This window comes from Macrobrachium nipponense, chromosome 2 (genome assembly GCF_015104395.2).
Source record: "Macrobrachium nipponense isolate FS-2020 chromosome 2, ASM1510439v2, whole genome shotgun sequence".
NCBI lineage: Eukaryota > Metazoa > Arthropoda > Malacostraca > Decapoda > Palaemonidae > Macrobrachium > Macrobrachium nipponense.
Genome location: NC_087201.1, coordinates 78,632,015 through 78,647,270, shown reverse-complemented (window position 1 = coordinate 78,647,270; position 15,256 = coordinate 78,632,015). Strand labels below are relative to the sequence as shown.

General features: G+C 42.9%; 1 protein-coding gene across 1 annotated transcript in view; it reads left to right on the top strand.

Annotated features, from left to right (window-relative positions):
* The window catches only part of LOC135221225 (myoferlin-like), a 248,288-nt gene that overhangs the window by 141,175 nt on the left and 91,857 nt on the right, over nucleotides 1-15,256 (top strand). Inside the window, exon 34 of the mRNA XM_064259042.1 lies at nucleotides 4,036-4,093. Within this exon, the coding sequence (XP_064115112.1) occupies nucleotides 4,036-4,093 (58 nt within the window). The remainder of the gene's footprint in view (nucleotides 1-4,035; nucleotides 4,094-15,256) is intronic.

Here is a 15,256-nt window from a genome sequence, read left to right as displayed (position 1 = left end):
AAAAAAGAATAGAAGAAGACCTAGATATGATTAGAGTTTAGGAATAAAAAGCACATGACAGAGGAAAGTGGAGAGAACTCGCATCGTTATAAACAACGCATTTTCTATATTCGCCCTACACTCGTAAATTAGCAAAACTTACAAATGTAAAATTGTGTAATTGGAATTCATGCCCAGATTCAAGTTCGTATTTCAGTAATCTAAATTACAAGCAATTATGTATGTACTACATATTCAACAAAAAATTATCTGTGAAAATTACTGTTCATGTAACCTGAGAATGTGTATCTCAAACAATTATTAGGCCAACAAGTCAGAGACCTATTAAAGATTCCCCTGAAAATGAACATTTTACATGAAACAGTAGTAAATACTGAACTATTGGTAAAAAGTATATTAACGTGATTGAAATATGGTAACCCCTTAGTGGGGTAGTGCTGTCAGTGCACCTCTTTCAGTGCGCTATAGGCATTACTAAAGGTTCTTTGCAGCATCCCTTGGCCCCTAGCTGTAACCCCTTTATTCCTTTTACTGTACCTGTGTTCATATTTTCTTTTTTCCATCTTATTTTCCACCCTCTCCTAACAATTGATTCCTATTGCAACTGTGAGACTTTCCTCCCGTTAAACTTTTCAACCTTTATATTGTTAGTTTCCATTCCAGCTCTGAATGACCTTGTACATCCCAGCCTAGACCTCGGGGATAAATTCTGTATTCTATGCTATATATTCTGAATAAGGCAAGGAAAGCTTAGGCTTGCAAATTACATCAAGTTACGCAGAAGAATGAGGACTGGGTATCAGGTTTGAAAGGTGCAGTGAAGGCTTCTTCTTAATTAGTGCAAGTGTGGTTAACTGGGAGGTTGTATGGGAAAAGTAATAAATGTTTAATAGGGTTGTGATGAATATCAGTGGAAATGCAATACTATTGTATATGAAACTTATTGGTTTTCATGTTAAGATAACTAGTTACTGTGAAGATAATTTGGTCATAAGGAATGCCACACAGTAAACAATACTGGTTCAGAGGACGTAAAAGGGCATGTACTATGTTATAAGGATATGGCATCAGAAAGACTGTGGAAGCATTAATGTATTTGAATTCAGTGAGTGCTGAGAGGTTTAATGATGCTTAGAGCATAAAAATTTTAGGAAACAGAACTCAGATGTTATGATGAACAGGAAAGAGAACTCTGTGCTAGATGTTATGACGAACAGGAAAGAGAACACTGTGCCAGATGAGATTTGTGTAGTGACAGGAATTAATAAACTCCAAGTTGATAGTGATAATACTAGGTATGAGGATAAAATGGAGAGAATGCGCACACAGCTTTGCTACAAAGTAATTAGCTGAGCAAGCATAGCAGCAGTGTAATTTGCCACACCCTTTCATTGCTGACTAGCTCGAGAAATGCTTGTGCACTGTTCTCAAGTCAACTGTCAGACTGTATTTAAAAAATAAATGCCATTTGGTTGACAATCCTCAGGTTTTGAATGCAACTTTTGACCTTGCAAAATTCAACTTGAGTGTTTTAAAAGCACTATGTTGCTAACCCACCCAATTTCTACTCATTGATACAAACTAAGTCTAAATACTTCTCCCATAAAGAGAGCCTCTGATATTATCATGGGTAATTCAAAGCCATCTCTTTTGAGGACCAAAGTAATAAGTTTTAGTGTGGCAATGATTCATGGTTGCAATAAAACATTGTATTAAACGTTAATCACAAAATATTACACTTTATAAAGCTGCAATAACACACTGCTTCAGCACTAGTTGTTTTATTTGGTTTAATATCATTACATATTGCTATTTCTAAGGTAATTTTAATAATTTTTGTTATAGGAAAAGTATTCTTGATAAGATTAACAGGTAATTAGCTACAACACATTTGGTGTGGGGGATGACATTTTAACGGTCTTAGGTTTAGGTATTATGTTAATATATCACCACAGAAAAAAAACTGAATATGAATGATTTTTTTTATGTACATAAATCCATGCTTTCAGTTAGTATACAAGTATATTACTTTTTGTCTTGTTAATTTGTTTCTTTTAATTCTATAGAATTTAAAACCTTCATTGAATCAAGTGTTTGACTGCTACTTGTTTTCTGCGCAGAATTTGAAAATGCAGTATGTACATATTACTTTAGTTAATATATTTCGATTTTATTAATGAGTTCTTGATGCCACAGCATTGGGCAGTGATCTTTGATATTGTTTAATCAAGCAATTTTTATGATGCCTCCTAATTTTCTAGCTCATAATTTGAGGATGGTCAGGCTCATATATACCAGTAAATGTGTATTTACAGCTGATAATACAGTATATGAAAATGTATACAGCCCTTGTTGATGCTCTGCAATATGACTAAATATCTGATGTTATAATTTTATCGAGTATTCTGTCTTCCTGAAGATTGTTTGCTGAACCTTTATTTTATGAGGGAAATAAGTTAGTTGTAAGAGTATCATATTGCCTTCTGGTTGATTAAGCGCAGAAGATGGCAGTATAGTATTTTTTAGGTGCTTAGCCTTAGATATTAATTAATTATTATGAATTTGAATTAACTACTTAAAAAACCAGGCTAGGCTATGTAAAATACCATACCAGACTGGACAAACAGCAGCATCTGATAGTTTTATGCTTACTCTAAGTGTTTTATAAGTTTTCCCCGAATCTGTCCATTATTAAAAATTAGGCTTTTATTATCCCCTTGAAACCTCATATTTTCAGATGGCTAAACATGGTTAATTATTTTTTATTGTAAATTGTTTTATATTAGAAAATATGAAAAATGTCAAATTATGCAGGGAATAACTTTACCCATAGTGAAGAAAGTGAATGGGAATAAAAAAATGTCCAAATTGTCACTTTATGTGTCAAAAACATGACAAACTAAGAGAAGATTTTGAAAGGGTGAGCAAAAGAATGTCAACATTCATTGTCACAGTACAGTGGAAGATTATGACAAATGAAGAAGTGGAGGAAAGGTGTGGTGTGCAGTGGCTTACATAAGTAAGATCTTGAAGATTGAAATGGTTTGTGTTTGTGATGAGAAGGGATGACTAGCAGTTATTCAGAATAGTAGTAAAATTGGAAGTAGCATAGAGGAGACTGCTAGGGTAGGTCTGGAAATCAAGGGAAAAGAGGAAAGATGAGAACCTGACCTGTTAGGAGTTGAAGTAGAAAGTGCACAATACAGGAGAATGAAGAGATCATATTCCATGTCTGACCTCATAAAGTAGAAATCCAACATAAGAATAGGTAGGATGATGATGGGTTAACATAGTGTAATACAAGTCCATTATGATAAGGTTAACAGTGTAGATGTAATTCTAAGAAATTGCTAAGCACTGTCTGAACAGGTAGTAGGTCTTAAACTTGATTGGAAATAAATTTTAAATACATATTTGTTCTGAAAGCTGAGAAACTTTGATGAATAGCCAATTGTTTCGTTTGTATGACATGTGAATTTACATATTTTAGGCAAAAGGATAGCCTATACATTAGTTTGAAGGGAATGGAAAAATTCTTCATGCCCTTGAAGGAAAATGGGTAGGGCTAGAAATTTTGCAATCGAGAACATCAGAATTTTCATGCCTGGAAAATACAATGTCTTCTGCATATTATAAAATTCAAGCTTTTATATCAAAGACCATGATTTGGAAACTAAACAAATCTTGTTTGTTGCCATACCTTTTAATAAGTATGCAAAGCTAACACAATTAATTAGGTTCATCCTCCAACAACACAGTAAATCTCTGCCATTTGCTTAAATTTTTTAATAATCCTAAATCAGTATTCTTCCAGTCAGTAAAAAAGCTTCCAGTATATTTTGCAGTGCTCTTTTAAATAAAGCAAAAGTTACTTTTGTAGTTTAGGGTGTCTGAAAGTCTACTTTCAAGTACTAATCAAATATCAAAGGCACATTGTAACATGAGTTTGCTGTGCATTTTCAATACGTAGCAGTTAGTACATAGATTTTAAATTTTCCTGTACTGTACTTTTTAAAATGGTTTTATATTCATCAGGGACCATATGTTGGTTACTGCCATATCTTCATTGGAGGCGAAGCCAGGTAAAGGAAAGGTAAGTGTGGTTTTACCTGGATTTCTTTACATTGTCACGTCCTCCATCAGCTTTTAACTAAAATGATTTGTACAGTGTTTAATTCACATTACTATAGTGTTTTGCAATGCTTTATATCCATTTTCATGTGCTTGTGAAGTATTTAGCTACAGTTGGGCAGGATAGTAGAATATTCTGTGCAGACCATACCTTCTTGAATTTGTACTGTATTTGTCTCTGTGCACAATTGTGATTGTTAATATTTGAATGAAATGGAGAAAATTTTTTTTGTATGCATCTCACACACTGCTATGCAGCAGAACCTTAAGCATTTGCAAGGCTTATATTTAAAACATGGCTTATTAAATTATTTAGACCTGTCAAAACATTTTGCTGAAATAGTTAGTTTCTAAATATGGAACATTAAACTAAAAGACTTATAAAACTGACCGTAACTGTTTATTGCTGTTAACAGATAGTAAAGGTAAATAATTTTCTTCATGAAAAGGTGTTAGCACTGCCAAATACATACTCCGTTAACTCTGCTTTCAGCAGATTCAGGCCAGTAGGGATAGGTGTGCCATTGGCAGCCTTCTGATGTTTCTTTCACATGTGATCTTTTCCTGTGTATACTTACCTGACTAAGATGATCTTGTAAAATACTTAATGTGGCAATTCCAGTATATGTACATATTGTATGAGAAATGTTGAGAGGCATTACAAAACTGTTGCTGGAGATAAGTGTCTGTCAAAACAGCATTCAGTACATAAAGAATATGATCATGAAGGGAAGGAGGTGTATGAGGTAGACCACTTGCCAACTACGTACTGTAATTATCCTGTGTTTGTATCGAACAACACATTGCCATAGATCACCTTCCTATGACCTTCAGAACACTTGTTTATACATGCACATATTTTGAGGAACAATTTAGGTCAGTGCTCAAGTCATAGTACTGATTACATGTAGGGTTCTCTATAACAAAATTTAGTCTTACAGGTAAATTGAAATTGGTTCATTATGGCAGTGGACAAGGCCACCCTTCATGGCCACCTGCTGTGGAATTCCTCCTTGTGCAACCCCTTAAGACTTCGTAACATTTAGGAAAAATGTTGGCTAAATTATTCCATTCTTTTCTAGTGGACCTAGTGCTTTGGGGTGAATATTGATTGTGTCATCATTGGTTCACCCTTCCCCTGAAAAATAATAAATGAATTTCTGTTTAGGACTAACCTCTGGTAGATTGTTATCTTTGCTCTGACAAGCTAGTTCCCCAGGGTTGATGATGTATACAGTATCCAAGACCCACATCAACAAACAGCAGCCACGATCCATTATTCAATATGTAATTTTTATGTTGGTAAGAAGTTGTAAGAAAGACCTGTTTTGATTGTTGCAGCTTAGCAAATTTTCCCAGATTGTCCCAATTCAAACATCAGAAAAAGACTTGGGGTCCTTTATCTTTATCAAACGTCTAGATATCAAGAAAGTCCTGTAGCGTGTCTGTAGTCTCATATGGCCAGATGATGGTGTTGAATACTTGCCATCATATTCAATAGTGCCACAGTTTTCCTTAATTCTAATTCCGAGCTGCTTTGCCATCATATTCCTTTTTTTGGAAACAGCAGGTACTCACAGAAATGAGTTATTACTGTACTCTATCAGCTCTTCAAAGGTTTATGCACCCTTTTGCTAATAACTCCTCCATCTTACTACCAGTACATTTGTATATCACTTTGAAATGACTACTGTGTACATGTAAAGTTTTTTAAACAAACTTCATAAATAGTTACTAACACCAAGATCTTCCTTCCTATTCCATCAATTTTGTTATAGCTTTTGTTCATATGCAAACAAACCTTCGGTCTTAACAATAAGACAATTTAGCGCCTAGCTGGATCTGGTTAAAAAGCAGAAGAAAGCAAGGAATCTTGTGATATCTTGCAACGCATGTGTAGATTGGGTGAAGAGTGGTCAAGGACCACTCACTTATGCCACCGCGTCAGTCTTTTATTTAACTGCCTGGGCGAGAGTCGTGGTTAACCTCTCTAGGCCTTTACCTGGTTCATTGCCCATTTCGCTTGTGTTTAGTGTGTGTGTGCGGCTGATATTATGGTTTCCTCTGCTCCTTCTCAACCTCGTCAACATGTGTGCCCTAGAATTCCAGGTTTTCCCTGTTCTTGTAGCAGATGCCATTCTAATTTTTGTATTATAACGAATCCTCGCACAGAATGCCGGGCATGGCCTAAAGAGCAGTGGAAGTTGTTTTATAGCAAGAGAGAGCATCGGAGGGTTTCGACTCTTCCTTCATGGGAAGGTTTTTTGCCTCTTCCCAATGCTTTGTCTCCTGCAGTATTCACCCCCCATAGTAGCGTTGTGCCTGTATCTCCTTCCTTTTCTTCCACTGATTTGTCGAGGTCAGCCATCTTGTATTGCTCCGCCAGTGACTGTTGCCGCTTCTTTGAGTCGGAGGGAAGCCGTGGTGTCAGCCCCGTTGATGACGTCACAGGATCAGTCGTTGTGTATTGCTCCGCCAGTGGCGTCTGCTTCCACTTCAGACTGATGGGTAGCCATGACATCATCACCACTTGTGACGTCACTTCCATCGATGATGTCACTCCCAGTCGTCTCTTCTGCACTGCCTGTCTCAGCCGTAACGTCATCTCTGCCACCCAGTTCGCTACATCTCCCTTCCATGTCATCAGAACCTTCTCTTGCAGATCAATCTGAGGTTATATGCCAGGCGGTGCTTAAGAGGTTAGACTCTGTTTTGGATGATAAGTTGGCTGCCTTGTCGGCTGGGAGGGCTGGAAGGAAACGTGTTGCATTGTCCCCACCTCCTGCAAAGATATCGCTGTCTTCCTCTCCCTCTTACCCCTCTACGCCACATCGGCGTATCAAGCGTTGGAGGGCTAAGGACTTTGCTCTTTCTTCACCTATGAGGGAGGAACAACGCAGACGTGTTCTTGAGAGTGTTGGTGTTTCGGAGAGTGTTAGTGTGTCTTCCCTTGTGTAATCTGCAGTGGCTGCTTCGTCCTCTGCATCGAATCACGAGCATGTTGCAACCTCCCCCGTCCGTGCACATCGCAAGCATGTTGCAACCTCCCCTGTCAGTGCACATGATGCAAGTCCTCCTACTTCCCCAAGGTCTATTCGTCGCCATAAGGATCTCAAGGCGCTTGTCAAGAGGTCGAAGATGGTGAGCACAGAGTTGGTGCAGCAGGAGTGTTTGGGGGGATTCTCCTTGGATCTCGAGTGTTTGGGATTCCTCTCCAACCCATGTTCATGCGTCTGCCACGCCCGTGACCATTCATGGACATGTTGGAAGAGTGCGTAATGATGTTCCTAGTGTTGTAGTAGGTTCGTCTCAGGAGCCGGCGCGTGGACCCAGCCCAGAAAGGTTAGTTGGTGTTTCGGGCTGTTTGGCTGCTGATCCTTCCGTTAATTTTAATGAGGAAGGTGCCTTACAGGAGCCTACACATTCTTGTCGTCGTCGATCTCTGTTGCCGGAGCAGGAGGAGGGAGACACACAAGAGTTTTTGTCTTCCTTTTTGGAAGTTGTCGATCTCATTCGTGGGTTCAACAATTTGTAAAGTAGGACTCAGGCTCGGTCGTCTTACACTCCTTCTTGCTTGGAAGCCTTGGTGGGAGCTATGCAGGATCCCAAATCATCTCTTCAGCTTCCCTTGTCTGGGCACATCTAATCAGTCTTGCATGAGGTTAACGCCTCTGTTTCGGACCGGGACAGTTCGCTTTGGTCTAGGGGCTCTGCCAAGCTACTACCCCTGCCTCACACGAGACATAGGAAGTACTGTGCTACGATCTCTACATTTTTTATGTCGTGCCATCTTAATCCCAGACGTCATTCGCTTGAAGCCGGGATTGACGTTGGAGCAGGTGAGGTCGGTGGCTCCGTCCTTGTCTCCACAAGATGCCTCAGCGTTGGAATCTGCATCAGCCTCCATGTTGCAGACGGTTTCTTGGCTGGACTTCTGGTCTGTGGTCCTTACCAAGATAGCTTCTGACAGGTCCCCAGACGGGTTGGTGAGTGCATCCTCGCTTGCCAATCTGTTGCGGTACGGAGGCAAGGCATTTTCATATATGGCTCACCTCAGTATTAATTTATGGGCTAACCTTGTTCTGATTAGAAGGGACGCAGCTTTATCTAGGATGGAGAGATCAGTTGACACAAAGTCCTTGCTGGCATTGAGAAACGGAGATCTGTTGGAGTTCTAATTTTTGTTTCCTTGGACCGAGCTCGAAAATACGATAGACCAGCGCTGGGCTGACGCCAAAGATAGACTGGTGCACCAGGCCATGTCTGAGTTGGAGTCTCGTCCTCAGAGACATCAGGTTCCTCCTCCTCCCCCTGTCCAGCAGCAGTCAAGAAGATTGTCGCCTTGTAGGCCGCCAAGGAGTTCGATTTCGGCAGGGCCTTCCCGTTCGACTCAGCCTAGGTCAGAGGACCAACGTCTCTTTCGCTCTCGTTCCTTTAAGCCAAGAAGGGGCCCAACGAGCAGAGGTAAAGGGGGCCGTCGGTAGGTTAGGCGCCTCTTTCTCTCCTGCGTCACGGGTGGGGGTTGCCTGACAGGCCATTCGGCCAAGTGGGAGAGTTATGGGGCAGAGAAGTGGGTGGTAGATGTCCTTCAGGTGGGGTACCTACTGCTATTTGACTTCTCTCCTCCTCTGTCGGACAAGCTGCAGCTCAGGAAGGCATATCCTCCTGATTCTCTGAAGTTCTTTGCTCTTCGGGAGGAAGTGCAGAAGATGCTGGACAAGGATGCGATAGAGGAAGTGGTGTGTCCATCTCCGGGGTTTTACAGTCACATCTTCTTGGTGCCCAAGGCGTCAGGAGGATGGAGACCTATGATCGATTTATCCACCTTGAATCACTTCATCAGAAAGACACGGTTCAAGATGGAGACCCCGCATTCGGTGTTGGCAGGTGTGAGGGAAGGCGACTTCATGCTGTTGATAGACTTAAGGGATGCATACTTCCAAATCCCTATTCATCAGACTTCCAGGAAGTTCCTTCCCTTCTCTCTTGGGGACAAGGTCTTCGAGTTCAAAGTCCTATGCTTCGAGCTGACAACAGCCCCTCAAGTGTTCACAAGGGTCTTCTCTCTCGTGTCAAGTTGGGCCCATGCTCAGGGGATGTGTTTGCTGAGGTACCTCGACGATTGGTTGGTTTTGGCAGTTTCCAGGGAAAAGCTGTTGCAAGACAGGGATCGTCTACTTCGGTTCTGTCTGGAACTGGGCATCGTAGTCAAGCAGGAAAAGTCAACTTCGTAACCACAGTCAAAGATTCTTTACTTAGGCATGGCAAAAGTTTTCCTGTTGGATCAGAGATTGGAGAAGTTGCAAGTGGTGGAGCTTGACTTCCTGTCGGAACCACATCAGTCAGCTCATCAGTGGCAGGTTCTTCTGGGAGTGTTATCTTCCCTGGAGAAGCTGGTCCCTCATGGGTGTCTTCATCTTCGGTCTCTGGGAGAATTCTGGTCTCCAGCGGGGGACTCACTCCTGTTAAAGGTTCCTCTGTCTCTGGAATTGAGAGAAGACCTTCGTTGGTAGTTGGACGACTGGAATCTTTCGAAGGGTGTCCCTCTGTGTTCTCTTCCACCGGACTTCCTTCTGTTCTCAGACGCCTCCCTTGCAGGTTGGGGGACTCATTTCGGCGGCCTCATCACTTCAGGCGTTTGGAGTTTGGAGGACAAACAGCAACATATCAACGTCTTGGAGTTGAAGGCAGCCTTCCTGGGTCTGGAGGATTTTCGGGAGAAGGTAGAAGGTCATTCTGTCGTTCTCATGTCAGACAACACCACAGTAGTAGCCTATGTGAACAAGCAGGGAGGCCTGGTTTCTCGTCAACTTCATGCTTTGACCGTTGAGGTTCACCAGTGGGCGGTCAGCAATTTGGTAGAGCTCTCAGCCAGGTAATATCCCACAGGCAAACAGAATGCGGTCGCCTACAAACTAGTCATTGATCGGGATCATCCTAGGGACAGAGTGGTCCCTTCATCAAATGGTAGCAGACAAGCTCTTCCAGGTTTGGAGAGACCCATGCTGGACCCCTTTTTCGACTACTTCAACAGGAAGCTGGAGATATTCTGTTCAGGGGTCCCAGATCCTTTATCATTAGCAGAGGACACATTCCAACACCGCTGGGACAACCTGAAGGTATATGCCTTCCCTTCGTTTTGTTTAATCCGTCATGTTCTGAACAGGCTAATGAGTTCACAGAGTCTCAGGATTGACTTTGGTAGCTCCTCTGTGGCCTCAGGTGGAATGGTTCCCAGATCTGCTGTCATTGTTGTCAGAGGTTCCGAGGGAAATCCCCCCTTGGTGACATCTGTGTCAGCTGCATGTGGAAAGGTTCCACCAGTAAATAGAATCCCTGTCTCTTCACGGTTGGAGGCTATCAAGTATCTCCTCTGAGTGAGAGGCTTTTCTCAGAGAACAGCAGGGCATATGTCCAGCAGTCTCAGAAAGTCGACCTCCACGGTTTACCAAGGTAAATGGGTGTTCTCCACTACACAAACCTCTATTCAGCAAATAGCAGACTTTTTAACCTTCTCAGAGACGAGAAATGTTTGTCCGTTTCTGCCATTAGAGGGCTACAGGGCGGCCCTGAGTTTGGTGTTATGCCTTAGAGGTATTGACATCTCTTCCTAGGATCTTTCCTTGCTAGTTAAGGGGTTTGAGCAGTTCGAGTTCTCCTAGGGAGCTCAAGCCTCCATCGTGGGATGTTTCCTTGGTTCTCAAGAGCTTCGCTAAGAGTCCATATGAGCCCTTGCGTCGCTCATCTGACAGGAACTTGATGCTCAAGACAGTTTTCCTTCTTGCTGGACCTTGGCATCTTCCAAGAGGGTAGGAGAGCTCCACAGTCTAAGCTATGATGTGAAGCACACCAGGGGTTGGGGGTTGGTGTCCTTTGAATTTGTCCCGGAATTCTTGGTGAAGACCAAAAAATCCCTCTGTGCACGATGACAGGTTCACTTCACTTTCCATTCCATCACTGAATGACTTTGTGGGTGGTGATGCTCAAGAGCTTTTGTTGTGCCCTGTCCGGGCCCTGCGTTGCTATCTTAATAGGACTCAGTACCTTAGATCAGGCTGCTGCAGACTTTTTGTTGGCACAGGCCTTACAAAGAAAGAGGTGCCTAAGAATACTATCTCTTTTTGGATACGGGAAGCCATCAGACAGCCATAAATGACTCTTGATGATTCACCACCAAGTCTGTGTAGGCTAGAGTGCATGACGTTAAGGATATTGGTCCCTCTCTGGCTTTCAAAAAGAACTTGGCTGTACATAGAGTGCTGAGCTCTGGTACTTGGTTACACCAGTCCACGTTCACCTCTTTCTGTAACCAGCCCACGTTCACCTCTTTCTATCTTAAGGATGTTGCCCACAGATCTACAGACACGTTTTCCCTGGGTCCTGTGGTGGCTGCCCAACAGGTTGTGTAACTCATAGTTGCCCTTAACAGAGCACTTTTGTATCTTACCTAAGATGATTGTGTGGATGAGAGAATGAGTGAGTTGGCTGGTCTCCTTCTTTCTCATGTACCCTTCCTTCTTCCTTTGGGCAGGTTAAGGAATAGACACATCATTCGCTGGACTGGTCTGATACAGGTGAGGGAGGTAGTCATACTGATAGTGTGGTCGCTTAATATACAAATATCAAACCCTCTATTCGGTAGCATATGCTCCACTCCTTGGCAAGGAGGAGTTGGGAGTAGTACAAACCCTGATGTATTGGTTTGCTATTGGACAGTCAAAGTTTCTCTTTGGTTCCCTATACAATGATTCTCCCATATATCATTGTACGTCACTCAGGGTCTGAGTGGCTAGATGTCAATTTATCTAGCTTCTCAATGTGCTTCAGTCCCTCTCCAGAAGTCACTTCTTCTGGAAGCTGGACTGGTGGGTAGGCCCCCAGCCGGTTCAGGATGTCTTATACCTCCCTCCAAGTATGAGTCTATCCTATTGTTAAGACCGAAGGTTTGTTCGCGTATGAACAAATGACAAATTTCTGAGACAATTTGTATTTTTCATAGCTACAAACCTGAGGTTATAACATTATATTGCCCGCCTCTAGCATCCCCTCTGTCTGTTTAGACATCCTGAGTTGGGAAAGACTGATGTAGTGGCGTATATGAGTGGTTCTTGACCACTCTTCACCCGATCTACACATGCATTGCCAGATATCACAAGATTCCTTGCTTTCATCTGCTTTTTAACCGGATCCAGCTAGGTTCTAAATTATCCTATTATCAAGACCTCAGGTTTGTAGCTATGAAAAATACAAATTCTTAGAAAATTTGTCATTTTATATGACTTACCAAGTAATTACATAGGTATAAGCTTCCTACCACAGCAGCCTAAAAATTCAAAATTCTCTGTAGCACTTCTATTGTTTTTGTGCAGTTGAAAAGCCCTGCTTACTTTCAGGGACCAAGAGGAACAACTTAGCAGAAAGCTTCAATTCATTTTCTGCCAGCTCCCGACTGTCAGTGATTTTTGTATTGAAGGGTGTAAGACTAAATTAATAGTCTTCATATTATTCTCACATTGTGTTAAGTGTAGGGGGCAGGATTGCAATAAGGATAACACTTGCATAGAACGTGAGGATTGGGATGATAAAAAGTGGAAGCTATTGGTCCCATTTGAACAAACTTGACAAGGATAGAAAGAGGAAGGTGGCCATTAGAGCCTAGAGTAGAGCTAGCTTAGAGGCTTTTCCTTTGCCCTGCAATGTAGAAGATAGAGCTATTCCTTCTCCAATTCGTGCTATGTCTCCTATCCTTAGCCCTCCTACTTCCTTACCACAAGCTCTTGTGCCAGGTGCCCTTGCTTCAAATCTCAATGACATTGCCAACCTTGAATTGACTAGAAGTTTGGTTTTTTTGGCTAATACAGTCATGGAGTTGGGACTTCCCTTGAGGCCTTAATGGAGAAGTGTCGTCTAATGTGCAAAGTGCTAGTGGTGTGCAAAGTGATTAGTGTTGTGCATGTTGAGGAGGTGCCTGCCCGTCCCACTGGTGCTCCTAGACAAAGCTCCCTGCCTCCCGCCTCCCACCCCTCACAGCTGAGGAGTAAGATACCAGAGGTCCAAGGGAGGCCGGTGGTGTTTGCCCACGGGTAGTCGCCACCTCTTAAGGCCTGTTGCACATTCCCAAGCTGCAAAAAAGCTCAGTTGGAAAGGTGTTTCTGTGAGTGCACATCGACTTTCATTGGATTCAGGAAGTTCCAGTCCTGACAGGGAGCACCAGGGGCTATTCAGCTTCATTGCGTCCACTCAAGAGGCACACCGCCAATTCAGACGGCTCCCCTCTTCCCATCAAGAGGTACAGAGAGGCCAGTTATACCCCTCAGCCTTCCTGCAGCTTTAATAATCCACCTCCTGCCTCCTCTCCAGTTTGGGACAGCCAAAGTCTTTCTCATATCTCAAGCATCCCATTTTGGTGCCGGAGTGTCCAAAGAACTGCTCAGATGCTTGTTGCCTTCTTTGAAGCGCTCGATTGCTCCTGAGTGCTTGACACCTGCCTCCATGTGCCATGCTCCTGCTTCCAAGCACTTGTACCAGCTTCCGGCACCAACTCTTGTGTGCTCGGTGCCATCTCCTCTTCAGCAACTACACTCTTTGACGCAGGAAGACCTCGCTTTGGCTCCAATTAAGCGAAAGTTGGAGGAGCTTATGGGTTTTTTTAAGAAAACCCCAGCAGTTCCCAAGACCAAAGAGACGTCTTTGTCTCTTGTTTCGTCGGATGAGGAGGATGTTGAACGAGATTCTAACCACTCTTTGGCTTGCTCTGGCTTATTGAGATTTTTTCTCGTCAATTTTCCAGACTTTTACGATCTTTTACTCCAGATTCACCAGCTTCGACCTTTCCCACGAGGAAACTACCGTTCAGACAACATTAATCTCACCAAGTTGGTGCTTTCCTCTGCAAGGAACTTCTTTGAGATGTAGATGATTGGCTGGCCTCGAAGAAGGAGCAAGGTAGAGCTACCTTTGCGTTTCCTCCTTGCAAGCTGGTTCAGAGGAGATATCACTATTACTACACTGGAGAAGCCCCCTCCCTGGGAGTCTCTACCTCCTCCCAAGGGGACTTTTCTGGGTTGGTTGATGCGTTTTGATAGGCTGCATTTTCTGCAGCAAAGTTTGTTTTCCTTGCCCAAATTAGATCACCTCATCAGGAACATTTTCAAGGTACTAGAGGTGTTTAGCTTCCTTGATTGGATTGTCAGGGCATTAGCGAGGAATGTCAAGGATTGCCCTGTGCTTGCAGAGGACTTTGCCCCGGACTGGTTGGGTGTGTTATCGTGCGCTGATAAAGCAGTAAGGGATGCTTCAGAGCTAACCTCCCTCTTTTGAATGGGGATTTTAAAGAAAAAGGGAGTTTTGGTCCTCTTTTGTCACTAAAGGGAGTCACCATAACCCAGAAATCAGCTCTCCTTTTCTCACCACTCGACAGGTTGCATCTCTTTCCCAAGTCACTGTCAAGAGACGTATTGTGAGACTTGCAGAAGTAGTCCATGAATGATGATCTGGTACAGTCTACTAAATGACCAAGAGAAACCCCCTCTAACTAAGTCTATTTCTCATCTGCTTTCTCAGCCCTTTCTTGGAGGAAGGCAAAGGTCTCAGCCAAGACTTCGCGCCAGTCTTCATCCCCCCATTCTTTTCAAGGAGAAGCTTCCCTTGACCAAGTCTCCAATCGTGTTGAAGGCATACTTGGAAGGGTCCGAGAAGTTTTTGGCCCTTTCTCAGGAGGTCAAGTCCCTCCAAAGGATCATTAGAAGAAGTCAAGGATCACAACTCGGAAGGGTTCTACAACTGCCTCTGCGTAGTCCCCAAGTCATCTGGGGCTGAAGACCTGTTCTGGATGTCAGTGCCCTGAAAGTGTTTGTTCTGAAGACAAAATTTCATATGGAGATGAACTGTTCAATCATGTCTTCTACCCAGCAGGACGACTCAATGGTCATCACCCTGGACATGAGGGATGCTTACTTTCACGTTCCCGTGCATCCAGCAACAGAAAATTCCTTTGGTTCATATTTCAGGGCAGGGGTCTCCAGTCATGTCAGAGATCAAAGTGTTGTGCAAAGAAAGATTTCAGGGAAGGAAGTCTTGTCTTCCTGTGAACCTCAACCTAGACTTCTATTCCGATACATCAGAT